General features: G+C 40.9%; 1 protein-coding gene across 1 annotated transcript; it reads right to left on the bottom strand.

Annotated features, from left to right (window-relative positions):
• Positions 1 to 13,969: 13,969 nt before the first annotated feature.
• On the bottom strand, positions 13,970 to 18,423 carry LOC116395284 (microfibrillar-associated protein 3-like). Its single transcript, XM_031869037.1, has 3 exons — positions 18,265 to 18,423; positions 17,306 to 17,597; positions 13,970 to 16,975 (listed from the first exon to the last, which is right to left on the bottom strand). The coding sequence occupies exons 2-3, from the start codon at positions 17,550 to 17,552 to the stop codon at positions 16,236 to 16,238; spliced, it is 987 nt and encodes a 328-aa protein (XP_031724897.1). The 5' UTR covers positions 17,553 to 17,597; positions 18,265 to 18,423; the 3' UTR covers positions 13,970 to 16,235.
• Positions 18,424 to 18,905: the final 482 nt, after the last annotated feature.

Raw genomic sequence — 18,905 nt, 5'->3', positions numbered from 1 at the left:
AAGTGGATGAATCTCCCGGTGTTTCCATTTAAAATTAGAATAAAAAAACACAGCTTGCAAACTTGTTGACCCTGTAATTATTGTACAAATTTCCCTGGTTCCTCAGCTCTGTACGGAATAAATTGATTAAATGTGTGGAAACCTTTTTTTGCCTCCAACTGTTTATGTATTTGCTCAGTGCAGGTTGGGGCTTATATGGGTCTTCTTTTACTCTGGAAAGCACTTTGTGCTTAAACTTGAAAAAGTGCTATATAAATAAAATAACAGTTATTAATTACGATGCTCCATCCTGTGTCTCTGTATCCGGAATGTCATCTGATTTGTCTTGGAATGCTTTTACAGCTGCACATGGTTCACTTCCTTCCCTCCGTGATATTATGGCTCTGTGGCACATCGCAAAGAATGGCATCTGTCATAAGTAACTTTGAAAACTTCTTGTCTGACGTTGGGGAGCTGAGGTGCTTAATGTTTAATTAATGATGAAAGGTCTCTTTGTAAAAGGCAGGGGTTGTCTGCCATGCGGCTCCTGGAGAGATACAAAGAGTGAGGGGTTGTCATCTTGATCTCTGGAGTCTCTTTGCCTTTATCTCGTGCCCCACTCTCTGACATCCATCACTGCTCTTAGCACCATGTGTTCATCTGGCTTTGTTTTCCCCTCCTGTTGATTTGGGTTTGGATGAAAACATAGCTCTCCTCCATTTGCCTTTTCAAATGTCATAAAACGAGTGAGCTGATGCATATGATTGTGTTTAATTATTGGTGCAAATGTGACTGGGCATCCACACGTGTGTAAATATGAATGCTTAGAGCTGAATGCATTTCACGGCACATATGGCGTTGAAGTAAACAAAAGCTAGCAGGCCATATGTCTTCCTGCAGGTGCTGCTCGGTGCTCAAGTGCCTGAAATCCTCCAGAGGCCTGTGCTATGAAGCACGTTCAACATACCCAGGATATTGTTTTGTTATATTTCAAACTATAATATTAGACAAATATGTAGACGTTAAACACAAAATCCAGGCTTAAAGCATCCCAGGTGCAGCTGCCAAATGCAGGAAGGACATCTGGCAACATATCACGGACAGTATGAATGTGTAAATTATTTTGTTTTGAATATCACTGCCCCAATTTCTGCCTTAAATGCTGCCCTCTGTTTTTCATCAGTCTAGACACATGGCTTTGCCTCTCCTCCAGCACAATCCCACCCAGAACTCAGATTCACCAAGCTGTCGGGTAATCAGTTCTCATCTTGCTGTACTGGTTGGCCTCCTTTGACACGGTGAAGCATCAAATTCTGTCCACCCTGTCCTAACTGGGTATCTCTGGTTCAGCACTCCATTGCTTTGAGTCCAACCCCACAGGGCGATTGCTTACGTGGCAAAGGAAGGACGGGTGTCTAAGCGGCATTACCTCTCCACGGGTGGAACCTCAAAGATCGGTGCTTAGACCCCTTCCATCTTAACACAAACCACCTACATTGCTATGCTGATGATACCCAGCTCTATCTGTGCTTACTGGCAGACGATACTACTGCCTTGCCACACATTTCATCCTGCCTCACTGATATAGCAAAGTGGATGAAACGCAACCATCAACTCAATCTGACCGAGCTCCTGGTGGTCCCAGCCAGTCCTTCTAATCAGCACATTATTAGTATCCAGCTGTGCTCCACCTTTTTCTCTCCAACAAAGTCTGCAAAAAAATCTGGGCATCCTGATTGATGACGACTAACTTACATTTAGCATGCTGCACTTTATTTTGCTTTTCACTCCTAGTCTCCACTGGCTCCCTCGCTGTTCGCATGATGTCGTTATTACTTCCCTATACAGCTGCTACTGGCTCAGAACCCACCTACCTGAACTCCAATATCTCATTCGCTATGATCAACCAACAACAACGACTAGTCCTACCGCATTGCAAGGCATGGAATCTCAATCAAAACTCTTCTGAGCGAATCCCTCTCTGTCTTCAAAAATCACCTGAATACCTACCTATACGGTCTTTTTCTAGGCTACAACAAAGTTTTACAAATACTAAATCTTTATGGTTTGAAAAAAATCACAATACATTAATGGATTGAATGATTCAATAGGCTTTTTTCCTTCCATGACTGCAGGTCCCTTTGGAATCCATTGTAATTGCTGTGAATACAAGCTCACCATAGCTGCCATCCTCCAAAAAGGAGCAAACTACTAATCCATTTGTTCAGGGCTTCAGGCAGTAAGTAGTTTATCAATTAGAATTTTGATAATAAATCAATAATTTCTCATTCATCAAAAGTGCCACACACATCTGGCCGGTTGGGTGATTAGAAGGTTACACACAAATGTTCAATGCGAGGCTAGTGGTGCATTGTAGCTATTTTCCAATCAAACATTTATAGGAGGAAAATGGCTACTTCAGGAAGAATCGTCCTGCCTTTAAAGAAGAGATAGACTTTTCAGAGGGCCGTCAAAGGGAGTTTTGCACAAACAAATGTTTGCCATGTCAATGTGCAAAAAGTATTTATAACATCAAACGATTCTGTCCTTGTTTAGAGTGTCGCTCTGTTCATTACTGTCCGAATGCTGTTTAAATGACCACATCTGGTATGGATCTAAAAAGAAAAACCACATGCTCTGATCAAAGGAGAACTCACTTCCTTTGATTACATCAGAATCAAACAATAAGCCAGAACTGCAGTCCGTTCACCAGTGGGTTAGTGACAATCTTTTGATGCACAGGCTTTAGTGGGGGCTTTATCATTTATTTATGGAGAGCTTCAGTTTACATATTTTGCAATTGAGTAAATGTAGGGCACAAAACTTCATGAAGGACATTTGTATTAGTTTTGACATAACAGTGTTAAACATGACAGTCATTGGATTCACTTTCATGAAGAGGCATGTCTCCAAAGAACAAAGACAATTGCTATCTACAGTCCTGTCATTAATGGATTCCATTCAGATTCATATGTTATGTACTTACCTTAAAATAAGTACTATCATGTACTATAAATACTATAAGGACACATCCTGCCTTCAGTGTTATTCAAAAGGTTATATTTTTGACATGGCAACACTTAATTATTGCTTATTTACAGCCAGTTAGTCGCTGCAACCATCTTGCCAGCGCTAATGCACCTTTCTGGACTCTGAACATGTTGTCATTTGATTGCTAAGAGGGTCCAAAGTGCTTTAATATGAGTGCAGTTTTTAAGGGCTTAATCAAAGAGCTTTTATAAGAGATGTAGAAAAAATACTACTGTTTTTAGAATAAAATACATTGCCATGTAGCTGTTGCCATTTATGAAGTCCTTTGTTATGATTGTCTGATACCGCATTTTCCAATTAAGAGGTGTGGGATAAGCCTATAATATTCGGGTTTTAGGAGCTTTCTTTGGACATATACAGTATATGTCTACAGCGCATTCGGAATATGCGTCTCAAAGGTTTTTTTTACCACAGTTTGTGGCCTCTTGCCTGTTTACGGTCATCTCTGTGCGTTGTACAGTAGTTATACACAAACCAACTACCAACAGTTTGCAGAGATTCATGCCCAAAAGAAAAGCCCACATTTTCTGGTCGGAGAGAGAAACGCACTACTTTCAAACATAATGAAAGACGGGATATCAACAGGTTTTTGGGTGTGCACACGTAAAGCAACGCCGACTTTTTCAAGAAGGCGGTTGCAGGAATGATGGAGAGAGGCTGCGGTTCACACGTTCAAACATCCTGCCACCTGGTATGTTAATAGGAATATCCACGGCTGCATGTAAACAGGAATATTAGTGGAATATTCATTTTCATTCGCTATATAAACAGCTTCGTAGGTATATTGTCTTTTTTCGGAATAAGGGCAGAAACACTCAATATTTGGTGCATGTAAACATATTGATGATTAATAGAAGCTATTTTGCTGAGATAGATTGCACAAGGTCAGGTGTATACCATTACCGACAACTGCACTCAAGCAAGCAGCAAAAAGCAATAACATACAGCTTAGGACTGCTCAGATAAATAGCACCAAAAAACTTGACCCCTCAACCCGACAGACAGGGTCTTGCCGATGGGCTGTTTCTCTACCTGATAGGACTCTTGTCAGGTTTGGCAACTTCTTCGGGAAACTTGTGGAAAAAGTGCATAAGTGATAAAAACATCACACCTGAACATCACATCAGCATTCAGAGCACAAGCCTCACTCAGGCCGCATATATAAATATGTTATGAGCACGGCCTGCCGTTGCTGTACAGTCTGGCAGTAATGGATATTCAGGGTGAAGGGGCTCTTGTGGGAGCAGCATGTAAAGGATGACTGGGCAGGAGTTAGTAACGCACCATTAACTGACTCCTCAGGATGCTCACAGACAGGGAAGAGAAGGAAACCCGGCCAGTCAGGAAATCAATACAAAGCACATCAGTATGTGAGTCTGTGAGAGAGGGGGAGGATGATGTTTGCCATATCAGGATCACTTTAAACACAGGGTGCAATAAACACACAGGGATGCTCTCGTAGATGCTTGTACTTAACAAGTTTGACAGTGCATGCTGACACGAGGCGCAGAGACAACAGAATCTTCCATTCTGCGGGTAAACAGACCCCGAGAAGATGCATACTTGATACCTGCATTTCTGTCAGTGCAACACATACCTTTTTTGTTGCTTTTCTATTTAGGGGCTCTGCACTTGAATTTCAAATCTTGCAACAAGAAATTCTGATTTATAACAAATAGAATTGCAGAGTCAAAAAGGATAATGGCAACATAATTATAAAGTTTAATTTATATAGTGTGTTTGAAAGGGTGTTACTGAAAATTGCTTTTATAATTGCAAAGTAATGAAATATACAATCCATCAGTAAAAAGCTTAGATTGCCTTGGACAAAAGCAGACTAATGCACATGACGACAGGTCTGGACCACTCGTAAATTCAAAATACGAGAAAATCAGTGAAAGCGGCAAGTTCTCCTAAATCACCGTACAAGCCACTTAAAGGAGCAATGTTCAGGATTTTGTTGCATCTACTGGTGAGTTGTAGATTACATCCAACTTAATACCCCTCCGCTGACCCCTCCCTTTCCAAGTGTGCCAGTGAACTACATTGTCCTTCAGGTAATGTAACAATGTGAAAGGCTCTCTATAGAGCCAGTGTTTGCTTTGTCCGCTCTGGGCTGCTGTTGAAACATGACGGTGCAGCATGGCGGACTCTGTATGTACAAATAATCAGATCATTTGTAACAAAAACAGAATTCTTAGTGTCAGGTGATTATACATTAACGAAAATATAGTTATGAATATTATATTCAATTTCTGCCAATAAATCCCCCTAAATCCTACAGACTGTTAATTTAAGAACAAATCGGGTTATTATGAGTGGATCTTGCATGAAGCTCAGTGCACACATTTCTTAAAAAAAACAAAAACTCTAGAAACACAATATGGATATGTGTTGCTGATGAAATCGCTGAACTCTTCTTTCACCACGATGACGGACCACTACAGTTTGAACCGGGGTCAGGCGTTTCCTCGACAGCTATGAATTGTTTTTCCATCTAAATTAGGCCTTTTGTTTCCTCAGAACCATCCTTGGTTCATGCTACAATCCAACATCCAACAACAGACCGACTAAAGAAAAAAACAAACATGGCCCTAAACATTACATTGGCAGAGGCCCCTTGACTCGTCTCTCCATTAGAGAAGCATATCCAGACTCCTAATTGGTTTTACTATCTGAGCAGCTCAGTAGTCTGTTAATGACATCCCAAACCTGTAGCGTAAAGACATCAGAGACCGCCTAGCATATGAGTGTCTATATGAAGAAAAGTGCTGTTCTTGTGATGCACTGTAGGTGGTGGAGGGTAGAGGAAATGTGTTTGTGTTTTGAAATGTGTTTGAGTTTTGAAGTGTGTGTGTGTGTGTGTGTGTGTGTGTGTGTGTGAATGGGTGCGAGGCTGTCTGCTGTTTACGGGTGGGTGGGTTTGCTTAAGATTTTGTTTACCCAAGTTGTTGCCCCATGTGGTGTTTCTCCTTGTGTAAAAGCTTTCTGAAGAACTCAACATGTTAAAAGTGCTGCCAAATGAGCAATCACACACTGACGGCGTTTGCCTGCGGCGCCGTTCAGTTGCAGGACTCAAAACGATAAAACAAAGCCCTTAACGGCGGATGACTCCTCATCCTCACCTTGATCCAACTGAGTTTTGAGGGTGTGATTTTTCTCATTCATGGGGGTCACTGGAGCTCTGAGGCAGATGAAAACCTTGAGTAAAAATAATGTCCTAACGGCTAGAGATCCAACATCTAATCTGGGAGAAAAATGAACTGATTCGCTTCTGCACAAGCGAATGGTTTTAGTCTTTTTCTGGTCAGGGTATTGCCACGTAAATTAATTGACACTAACAAAGAGAGGCCTCCCAGGTTTTCAGTACGGTTTGACATGAAATAAGACGTTAGATAGATTGTCAATGTCATACAAGAGCAGCCGCTTAACGAGAACATCAGAGAAATGAACCCAAGGCTGTAGACGGTGGAGAAATGAAGCATTAAAATGGTAGGACGTCTCACGGGTGCGGAGAGGAAAAGACAACTTTTTTTTCAGCTTTCTGAGTAAAACAAGGACACTCCTTTTAATCTTAAAACCCAAGCTTCATATCTTTCTCATCTGCAGCCATCTTCGCTGCATGAGTCATCGCAAATAGACTTGCCATGTTGAAAAGGGCAGCCAATTTTAGAATTTTCTTCAGATCAAACTTTAATAGAATTTCGAGCGCTGAATTCTGTTTCACAGGAGCTAGTGTTACTTTTCCATTTGCCATGTTTTACTCCATGTACTACAGATCACCTGTATAGATATAGAACATGTCACTGCAGACCATTTTCTAAGGCAAAACCAACAAGTGTTGTTTTAATAAAAAACATTTTGTGTCATGGTACATAGTAAGTTTCCACCACGAGCCTCCACAACAGCTTCAATAATTCTTAGATGTAGCCAACAAGTGTCAGAACTGTCGTGGAGGGATGGACACCATTCTTTCAAAAGATATTCCCTCATTTGGTGTTTTGATGCTGGTGGAGAGTGCTGTCTGACATGTGGGTTAAAAATGTCTTATGGCGTTGAGCTGAGCTGGGTTGAGATCTGGTTAGTATGAAGATGAGATATACTTCTCATCAAACCGTCGAGTTAGTCCTGCATGGAAGCATCTGCATAGATTACATCCCTCCACTCGTTTATTCCGGTTTTTCCTTTAGTTTGCCATGTGTTTGGAGCTCAACAGTGCAGACTTTTTTATTAGAAAGTACTCTGCCTTTTTCACTGCCTTTGTTGCATGTGTTCTCTTGCGCACAAGACAAAGAAGCAATGATTATGAGGGACAACTTCTGACTTTCAGCTTTAACGTGAGACTTTTACATCCACATCAGAGGAACGGAGTAAGAATTGTAGCTCTCTTTCATGAATATTTATACATCCCCATTTTTATGGGACAGAAAATTACTGGAAAAATGAAAATAAACTTAAATAAAGTCGTCATTTTAAACAGTTGGTTTCAGATCCTCTGCAGTCTGTGGCTGAAGTCTCACAGACATCAACAGACAGGTCCTTGCAGTTGTTGCATGTCAGGTCTGTACTGCAGCCATATTCGCTTTTTTTGCCTTCAGTCTGGTCATGATCAGTTGGATGCATTCAGGTAAAATAAATTAAAACTGGGGGACCGTGTGTAAAAATGGCCACAAGTCACTACATTGTTCATCCAATATGGATGTGAATAACCTCAAATTAAAGACAGCAGTTTCACACTATAGCCTTTGTTTAATTTTAAACCCTACTTGCTGTGACCAAGAGACAGAACAATAAAAATCTATCACAGTCCTAAAACTTAACGGACTTTAGTGCACTATCAGCTTCCCTAAAGCCTCCTTCAATCCTGAAAGTGTAGATGCAAAAAAAAGTATTTCTGTGATGGCAACACACACATTCACACATAGCAAACTTGTTTGCAGTGTGTCATGTGTTTGAAGATTTAGCAGAGACTGTGTAATTGACTTGCCAGTTGCCATGACCTACATATGACAGAATGTTATTGCTATGCAGCTCGTATGAAGCCCATGTTGGATGTTGGCAAGTCCTAAAATAATGCTCTGTAGCCTGGGACTGCCTCTGACAGCTTGTCATAGACAGATGTATGTAAATATAACCAGAGCTGAAATTCCTCCTTTTGAATAGTGGCTTGAATAGTAACTTGCAGTCATTAGAGTAATGTCATCCAGTAACTTCCAGTCTTATCTCACAGAGGAGCACATCCCACCTGTCTGTAAAAAGATGGAGGAAGAAGCTGGTCAATAAATATTTCATGAGTTTCATTACTGCATATTTATAGTGTGTCTGCCACTCAGTAAATCTGTCTGAGTCCATGCCGTGAAACAATTGTTTAACCCAACAGCCACAAAGGCGGGCCATGCAGGCAAGGCCGAGTCATCTAATTTAACCGTCCTGCCAAGTGATGCCCACGGAGTCGTTACCTCTGTGACAACAAGGGCACAATCTTGTTATTTGATCTACTATGGTGAATTTTGTCAAGTGCAACAGAAAGAAAGCCACTGCTAATGAGAGGAGGAATGAACTGAATTCTGATGGGTTTGGGATTTTTGTTGCTGCTTTATGCAGTGAGTGTCTAATTGCTCACCAGGAGAGCGAGGGAGACATGATATAAGGCAATAGAAGTGTAGATTGAAGGTTAGAGGAAAGGGATTTTGTAAGCCTTAATTGGCTGAGCAAAAAATTAAAAACTCTACTCCATACTACACACACGAATAAGCATCACAAACTAAATGAAAAGACATTCAAGACAGAACTAGGTATTAAAAACATTTGTTTTAGTTTAAGTGTGATGATATGTGGAGGATATGGCTCAGTTGGCAGCTCAGGAGCCCAGGGTGCAACCCATTAAAGGATGGGTGAATGGGTGAATGGATGGATGGATGGATGGTAGCCAAGGTCAGACATTAATTGTAGGATTAGTTGTTTGATCCCCAGTTCAGACAGTCAACCCCAATTGCTCTGGGGCAAAAGTAAGTTGCTAAATCAATGTAATGTAATTTAAAAGTAGATTTTTAAAAAAGAAGACACAACCATAAATGACACGGTTGCACAGTATCTTGTGTGTTTGATTAAAAGAAAGGGTGTTTGACAAAGATCTCCAATAACCTAAGACTTTCCTTGTCATCATTCCATTGGTTAAAAAATGTGGCTCGATTAGTTCTGTTCCAGTGGTTCTTTGCGGAGAGGGTTGGGTGGTTGGATTAACAAACATTGACTCTAATATGCAGAACATTCACATCCTGGCTCCCACCAAGAGTCAGTCTTTGTTTTCATGACCGCAATCTTCTCCCAACCACTTTTTTATGATTAGGTTTATGCACTTACAACACTTGGTTAAATATATGGAAAGATGGTTGTCTTGGTGTAGTACAGAAAAAGTTCATAAATGTAGCTTCTCATTTACTCAAAAAATAATTGCCTGTGAACATAATCCAGGCAGTGTTTGTGTTTGACACCATAACGTGATTGAGAACATAATTTAATTCCATATTAATAGAGATTCACACTATAGACTTCAGCATGGACTAATATCAAATCAACACAACACACGACCACTAACATAACTTATTCTCTTATTTCCTGACTAACTTTTGTTAACAGTCCTGTATTCATTGTTCTCGACTTCCTTGTGTTGTTCTGTTTTGTCTTGCATTAAAAAATAAAGGAAAAAAATGGAAACCATATCCTGGTCGCTCTAAATAATCTAAAAGCTTTAATTTGTATCATTTTCACCAAAGAAATAGGCTCAGTAATAAATTCAGATTTATATTCTGTTTTCTGTTCAAACAAGCACATGAGGAAACTTAACAGAGAACAAAAGCAGTGACCGCTTGATAACCATAGCTGTTTCAACCTTGGCTGGATGAATGAAAAATGAAATAAAGTTGCCACATGACATTTACAGTAACTGAGTTGGAACATTTTAAATTGCAGACTGGAACAGAGGACAAGCTTCACATAACAGAAAAATCACGATTGGCTTTGTTGGTTTGAAGAATGATAATGGAAATGGAGGGACCTCTCTGGCCCTTTCTACAGAACCCAGAGCCTTGATTAGAGATGCTTAATCATGGTCGTATTCAGACTCTGATAATGCAACAAATTATAGCTTGCAGCGGGCTCTGTTTGATTCTTTAGGACTGAAATTCCTCTAAGTGCAAAGAACACACCTGGACTCCAGAGTGGATGCAATTTCCAGCTTCAGTTTTGATACCTTAAAGTATTGATTGTGACTTTAAACAAACAGCATAAGGTGTGCTCAGAATATGAAGCTATCGCTGCGTTTTAGAGAAGGAAGCGAGCCACACATAATGATTCAAATTGAGCAAGAATTGACCTGATCATTTCTTTAGCAGCAACCATGATCTTGAACTTGTGATCAAAAATCTGGTGAAAAAAGTTTGAACTGAAAAATCTGAAAGAAATCTGTTTATTCAGTGAAAAATAGGAACAGCCTGCTAGCTGAATGTCGTTGCCATGCAGCTGATGCAGGAGTGATGTTGCTGATATCATTGGAAGTGTATTTGTCTCTCTGAATCAATCAATTCACTGTTATGCCAATTACTCCCAACGGATGCTGATGACCCTTGACTGTCCAACACTTACAAATAAATAATTCCAATTAATTGCTACTGTGACCAAGTCCGTTTACAGTTAGCTGTATATTTATATAATAAAAAATGAAAAGTCAACAGACTACACAATTCAGTATATATGGAGAGTAATGGATTTGGGTTTAAAATGAAGCTCTCATTTCAAAAAACATTCCTACTTAATACCAAATTGCATAAAACTGCCTGGACAATTTGTAATGATTGACCAGTAAAATAAATTGACATCTATCCTTGACCCCATGAGGATTCCCATCAAGGAGGACAAGACCCCCACCCCCAAACCCTGGAGACCGATCTACAACTTCCCCCAAAGCTTCATGGACACACACTCAGCCCGCCTGACTTCCTCCGAGTCACAAGCATTCCACGCGACCTCATTTGGCCGACGTCATTGCTCGCCGTGTTCCCTCCAGATGTGTTGTCCCTGTGCAGTATGTATCTGTCGGAGGATGCAAGGAGCCGTCGGAAGATGTGACCCCAATACCTTCACCCCAGTCCCCAGAGAGCACAGCCCGCCGCTGTGATGCTGCTGCAGCCATTATTTCCCATTAGTGCTTGACAGCGGGCCGTTTGTAGCAGCGAGACCCTGCCGAGAATCAGGTCAGCCACCGTGCCCCCATCCCTTTGTTGGCACATGTGCTGTTCGACCTCGCGTGGACCGTTCACGGGTCCACATCTTTGGTGGAGGTTATCTGAAAATAAGGACAAACAAGCTTGTAACCTACATTTGCTGTAAATAGGTTGCTTTGAATGAATGCCAGTACTACCGAGTACAGTTGAATTTAAAGCCAAACCAAAAAGTAAGACTGTAAACTTTAGACTATGAGTCCATAGCCATGCTGTGAGGCAGTACAGAGCTAAATGCTAATGACATTCTCTTAGGGACAATGCTATAATGCTGATGTTAAGCAGGTATAAGGCCATTGTCACCATCTTGTGTTAGCATGCTAACGTGTGCTAATTAACACCAAACACAAAGTACAATTAAGGCAGATGGGGATGTCATTTTGCAGGTTGTAAACAGTGGTGGACAACATTAAAAGTGGTCCTGATGATGGCACTAGATCACCAAAGTCACAAGGTTTCATCAGGTTCCATGAATGTCAACACCAAATTGTGAACCAATCTGGTAGCTGTTGAAATATTTCGGTGAATAAGATAATTTTGAAACACATTTGAGAAACTCAATTTCCTTGTGAATGTGGGAGGTTAGAGTTGAAATGTGTACCAACTCCAATCATCACAGTGAGGAAGATATTACCTGGCTAAAACCACGTGGACGCCGCTGACGACATGGTTTGGGCCCCTTAGATCAAACAAAGGGGAACTCTTAGTGCTACAGCATGCAATGATATTTTAGTCAAAAGTCATCCTCCAACTTTGTGTCAACAGTTTGCGTTTGACCCTTTCCTGTTTCAACATGACTATGCCCCCGTGTACAAAGCCAGCTCCATCAAGAAATGGTTTGTTGTGTGAGAACTTGACTGGCCTACACAGAGCCCTGAGAACCATCCACATCCACCACCTTTGGAAATGAACCGGAACGCCGACTGAATCCAGCCCTCACCCTCGGCCTATTCAGGGGCCTGAAAGTCAGATCATGGTTGTACTCTGCAGGTGTCTACATATTTTTTGCCATGTATTGTATCTGTGTATAAGGTTAGGGTGAAGTTGTGCTTTTGAGTGTGTGGAAATAAATAAGATTTGGATGGACAAATCCCCTCCAACAGCAGAGAAAACAAAGTTTGGAGTATTAGATTGTCCTTCAGTATACAAGACAATCCAGCTCAAAGCAAACAGGGCAACACTGTGTTTGGGATCATGCCAGTGAATCATGAAAGTAAACACACACACAGAGCCGGCACAGCAGAGCTAATCATGATTGCTGCTGCATCTGCGCCGAGTCCTCTCGTCTAATGAACAGATATGACAAGCACTTCTCTCATCGTGTCATCTAATTCATCATCTACTGTCCTCTACTTTATTTTTTATTTTTTCTGTATTGTTCCTTCTGGCTGATTGGAAATAAAATGCAATTAGCAACAGTTTTCTTCTGACCCGATTTTATGAGCAATTTAAATTCAAGAGGCCCAAATTTACTGCATGCACATACTTCATTCATTTATAAGTATGCAAAATAACACACACACACACACACAGTCACACAAAGTCTGTGACAGGCTTTTACTGCCTGTAGCAAGCTGGAATATTAACAGCCGTGTTGTTATCGAGGCTATTCATAAATGTCACAATATAAATTGAAGGTTAGCACTGTTGGAATATCAGCTGAACATACTATGGACTGACAAATCACAGTTTAAACCTATTCAAACTAACCACTGAGTAGAGGGGCAAAGAAAAATGGCTACCCAAAATATTTAAAGCCCAAATTCAAGCACTGTTGTGGTTCAAGAATGATCTAGGGTCAGTAAAGTTTTTCTGGAATGGAAAATGAATAAATCGGTATTTTAGGAGAAAAAAATGGTCACAACAGAATTCTCTCCTGCCATGGAACACCGTGGGGACTAAATGTAAGTCTATTTCTTCTTCTTTTGGGGCCAAAACGATTTCAACTGTAAATAATACATTTGGTGTCTAAATTTTACTCAATCCATCTCCGTTAAATAGTTATTCAAGGAAAGAAGAAAAACGTCAATGTAACGGATGACTCCAAACTTTTGAGCGCGAGTCTTTCCTCCGCTCACACACACACACACACACACATGCAGTGTTCGTCCTTTTCAGCCTGTTTAGTTTACCTCGATGACACAGAGGGCACGCTAGAAGTATCCTATCCTTAAAATCTTCCTTCCCCTTCTCCTTAAACGTCTGCTTTGGCTCGGCATGATGAATGATCGCTCGGACCAATCAATTCTATTTAGATAAGCTTGCCTCCAGAGAGGACAGGAAAGGGAAGAAGGATGGATTTTTTGAGTTGCAACACAGAGGCCCAAGGTTATTGTTATTTGGGCTGCTCTCCAACCTGATATTTTTCAGGTATCTGTAACACGTCTACAGCTGTATTCTGAGATATGAACCTCCGGGAAAGTTATGTTTTGATACATTTCTTTTTTTTCTGTTTTTAATATCAGGCTTGTGTATATACATATAGGCTTACACTGTTAACCCTCTTTACATTTATATGTAAATTCGTCTCAATTTCTTTTATTTGTAATTATTTTCTATTTTTAAATTATACATTCATAGTGACAATTTTGTAGGAGTGGCTGTGGAGGGAGGCCTGAAGGGATGGGACTGAGTATTGCGGTCTTGACAAATTTCTCCCTAGAGTTATCAACTTTTAGAGCTAATGCTGCGAGCTACTTGTTGGAAACACTGGGCTGTCTTTTTTCCGGTTGGGTACCTTTTTTCCACATTACCAACTACAGCTTTAAAGAAAAACAAGAGAAGGAAAAATTCAATTTTATTTTCATCTTTTTTGTTTATTTCTCTCAGAACAGAGTAAAGGACTTTGGATCATCTGTGCTGTGTTTGAAGTACTATTCAAAGATGAGGCGAGTAATTATGCACTGGTAGAAGTCGTGACACTGCGTACATCAAGAATATTACAGTAAATATTCTAGCTTCACCCATATTATGACATTTGTCTAAAGTTACAGAGAAATGGTACACAGCAAAGTACAGCAACACATTTCCAAATAGTACTTCAACAAAGTAAGTCCCAGAAATCTGAACTTGAAGTGACGCTTCAGCTCACCTTCTTCTTCAACAATGATATCAAGTGTTTTAGTAGTGAGTGTTACAGCCGATATGCAAAAGTGATGTTTTACCCAACAGCGCCCCCCAGTGGCTCATTAGCCAGGTTGCTAACATTTCCTGAAACGGCAGAAACCACCACCAGACAAGGTGTTGGCTTGTATTTATTTACTTGTCAATTGTAGGATGTTGCCTTCGGTCCTTTCGTATGACCTTAAACACATTATTGATATGACATTATTTCACACAGAAGACATTGTATCATTTACTACAAAACAAGTTCAACTAAAGTTGTCCAGTTACCACATCTTGCATGATGTACTTTTCTTACACATATCTCTCAGACTGAGTAAAGAAGCTGTTTCTCAACATTTGGCATCTGACTTGGTTTTTAGGTTGTAAAAAAAAAAACTCCTCATAGCCACAGATACAAGTACTGTGATTGTGAGAGTGACTCTTTCATCTTTTACTTCATGAGCTTAACAAGATCTCAGGAAGACAAACTCAAAACATTTAAGAGATCTTTATACGTTTTCATCAGAATATGTTAAATCTTACTTTTAAGCCTAGTGATCCCATTTAGAGACACTCCTGTTATGAGACACCTTCCCCTGTACATGGACGATCCACGTACGAATGTAAATCACGACACTAAAGAATAAATTACAAACTTGCCCCAAATGAGTCAATATTTACGTTCCACCCTCACAAATGTCATTAGAAACAGAAAGAAAACGCTGCATCACCTTCATAACAAAAAAAAATCCCAGACTTTTCCAGGCATGCACACATCAACATATGATAAACTACACCTGCATGTTTAGAGCACAATTTCAGGCATTTTCCATCACATTGGAGCTGTGAATAATCACATTTATATTGCAGTTCCTCTGCTGCCCCTGAAAGGTAAAAGTAGCAGGAGGCTTGCTTCAACATCTTTGAAAAAATCCTCAAACATCATGGATTGCTAATATATATATATATATATTTTTTTTTTTTAAATGTTTACCTCTTTCACTGAAAAAGACCCTCTGGAGAAAAAGCTAACCTGTAATTATCTGCCGTCCTGACTAACATAACTAAAAGAGACCTGCACATAGTTTGTGAAGTGACATGTTTTTGAGGCATTATTTCAAAGTCTCCCACTTCTTCCTGTGAGTGACGGATGATTGACAGGAATCAGGGACATGAAGACACAATGGAATGAGGATATTTCATTACAATATTTTGTTCAGTGGAAGCTGACTGACTGTCAAAGTGAAAGGCATCAAATGGTGTCTAGGAACACCAGCTCTTATATCTGCTACAGTGCCCGCAGAATGAAACATTGAGGGGATCCCACCACACAAACATGGAAGGTAAAGAGCAAATGGATTTAAGGCAAGAGAAAGTAGAATTCTGAGCTCTGTTGACGGTCGGAAATTGCGATTTTGTAGCAATTTGATAAGAATTGAGGATTCCGAAACAGCCTTTTCGTGAAAGCTAAATTGGACCTACTGCACTTCCTTCAAAGTCACATGGAAACACTCTAATGCAGGAAGGAGAAGGAGCATGACTCAGACTGTAAGTCATAATGTCCGAGATCACCCGGAGCTAGGGTGCCCATCTCTAGGAGGAACAAGTGGAAAACAGACAGAATCCAACTTTTACACGACAAGATAGCTGTTTTTTTGCTTTCTCCTCCTACTACGACAAGATTTCCACTCAGGATTTGATAAGAATGTGAACCAATATGTAGAACCTGAATCACAAAGATCTAGACGGTAACCAATCCCACAATTTGTATTTTTATGTACTGTATTCTAAGCACTTGCAGTTAGACACTTCAGAGGGTGCCTATACGTTGCTTTCATAGGACACACTTGTCCGCGAACCTGGCACATGGAGGCTCCTCCCAGCATCCAAATCCTCGTCGTCCATCTTCTCAGACACTGTGTGGATTGAAACTTTGACATCATTGTTCCCTCCGCTTGGCAGCAGCGCCCGACACACCTCCCCCCTTTCTTCATCTCCCTTTCTCTCGGCGGAGGGAGGGCCTATAGCTTGTCTGTTCCTGGACACCGACGTCCCGAACTGCTCTGCGTGGGGCCTCGCGTTCCCCGTCTCTACGACCTCCTCCTCGGACGTGCGGCAGTTGAGGATGAGCGGCGGCAGAGGGACGCTCCGAGCCAGATCCTCCATGTGACGGGCGAACTCCATGGTCTTGAACTGCGTGACCTTGGCGAGCTCCAGCGTCTTGGCCGACGTGATGATGGGAATGCGCTTGGCGACCTCCAACGCCTTCTGCAGCTTCTCTGCGCCCTCCGTGCGGAAGAACTCATTGATGGCCCTCTCGGTCTTCTTCAGGTGGCTGCTGACCATGCAGAGGCGCGCCACGTTGAGGGTCATGATGACGGTGAACGTCACCAGGCAGATGATGACGAAGTAGAGGCCCAGGCCACCGTCGATGTGGGCGACGCGGAGAGTGACGGCGTAGCTTTCGGTTCCGTCGGTGACGCAGGTGTAGCGGCCGCGGTCGTCAAAGGAGACCACGGTGATGTTCAGGACGCCCTTCTCCTGCATGTTCCACTTCCCACCTGAAGTCAGAGCACATATATCAATGCTGTGAGTTAAGAAATGGGAAAGCAGGAACACTTTTTATTTTAATCATCTCCTCCGTCAAGTTTGGGATGCATCAAAACATGTCTCCTTTGTTTGAATACATGAATTAATTTTTGGACATATTTAAAATAACATACAGTAACCTAGATGTGTTATTTTTACTTGAAATTCACTTGCTGGGTGTTTAGACGTGTGTTGTTGACTTATAGGGTGTCCCTGTTTACATACACCAGTTTCAGAAAAATACACATTAACATATACGTACATATAAATTAAGTGTATGTGTACACATTTCCTCCTCCTACCTGTGTCAGCCAGCAGCGTTCCTTTAGAGTTGTACCACTTGATGTCGTCGTATGCTGCGGTCACGTTACACTCAATCAACGTGCTGGATCCCTCCTTCACCACGATGTTCCTGCTGGAGGGGACGCTGGGCAGCAGCACAGAGGATACCGCCTCCGACCCGTTCAGAGCTCCGTCCGCTGTCCGGCCACCGAGCAGCAGGACTGTGAGAAGCAGGTGGGACAGGTGGTGTTTCTGAGGCGAGAACATGTCGAAAGGAGTTGCCGCTTCAGCTCACATTTAGACGGGACAAACCTGCAGAAGAGGAAAAGTCAACGGTTTTGGCTCATGCAGGAAAACAGGATTGTGGACACTTTCTTCAGGACAACTTGTATGGATTACTTTCTAATTAAATAGAGACATTCAAATTCAAACCACATTTTCCATCTGCAAGTTCAACATTATTGTCTTCAATCTTTTTCTAACCACTATTGATTTTTTTGCTTTTCCTTTTATCACATTGTTTAATTAGAATGTGTATCTCAGTATTAATTGTGTTGACTTTTATTGCCTGTTTTCATTGTGCTTTTGTTACTCTTGAAAAGCATTTTTTAGCTAAAATAATGTTTATTTTGTTCCCTTGACTTTTCAATGCCAAATAATAAAATCTGTGGTCAGTGCTGTCCCTCAAGAATGATGTACAAAAACAAAGCTGAAGATAACAGTTAATGGATTAGCCCTGTAGAAGAAATAAGAATGCATGTTATCGTTGAATACATTACAAACTGTGGATTTATTTGGTAATATATAGTGATTCTGTAGGAGATTTCATTAAATCAGTATTGTTAGGCTACATAAATAGCCGTCCAGTTGATTTATTAAGCACTAAGCTCAAAGCTCATCTGTCATAATGAAGGCCCAGCACATTTTACAAAAGGAAGAAAGCCCACAAACAGCAAATTCACCAAAACCCCAAACACACCTGGAGCCCTTGATTCTCACGTGCTCGGACAGCGAGAGAAACAAATCCTAGACCAACAATGTTTGTAACTCCACTGTTCGAATATATTCCGTTTAGAGTTATTTTAGTCTGCTAACCAGCTGTAGCTCGTTTCAGCAAAGCTCCGCTCGGTCCGTTCACTTCCTGGTGGTTCAGGTGCGACTGAGTGGGCGTGGCTTCTTCTCAGGTGCAGGTGAGTGATTTCTATGTGTAATCAGCGCTGAATTAAATATCGCTAATGTTGTACCAATGATGATACTGAAAAAATATTTTCATCTCATTTTGACATCAAATATTTTCTTTTGTATATTTGCGTCCAGTTAAATGTATTGAGGACAATTCAAACAGTTTTGTTTCTATATTTAATTGTCGACACAAAACATTTGGATAGATGGATGACATTAGACATTAAAAATATCTATATATCAGGTCAAGATTTCTCTTTTTCTAACTGTGAGATGGACAAGATTTAGTCGTGTACATATTGTTAATAACAGTATTCATTCCCACTAAATCCACTGACTCCAGTGACATATTTTGCTTAGCACTGATTGCTGAATAACAGATTCAAATGTTGCTAAAATGTGTTAAAATCATAGGAGAGCCGTGAACAAAACATTGTT

The sequence above is a fragment of the Anarrhichthys ocellatus genome, unplaced genomic scaffold (genome assembly GCF_004355925.1).
Source record: "Anarrhichthys ocellatus isolate YVR2014 unplaced genomic scaffold, GSC_Weel_1.0 scaffold45, whole genome shotgun sequence".
NCBI lineage: Eukaryota > Metazoa > Chordata > Actinopteri > Perciformes > Anarhichadidae > Anarrhichthys > Anarrhichthys ocellatus.
This window is presented reverse-complemented; position numbering and strand designations above follow the sequence as displayed.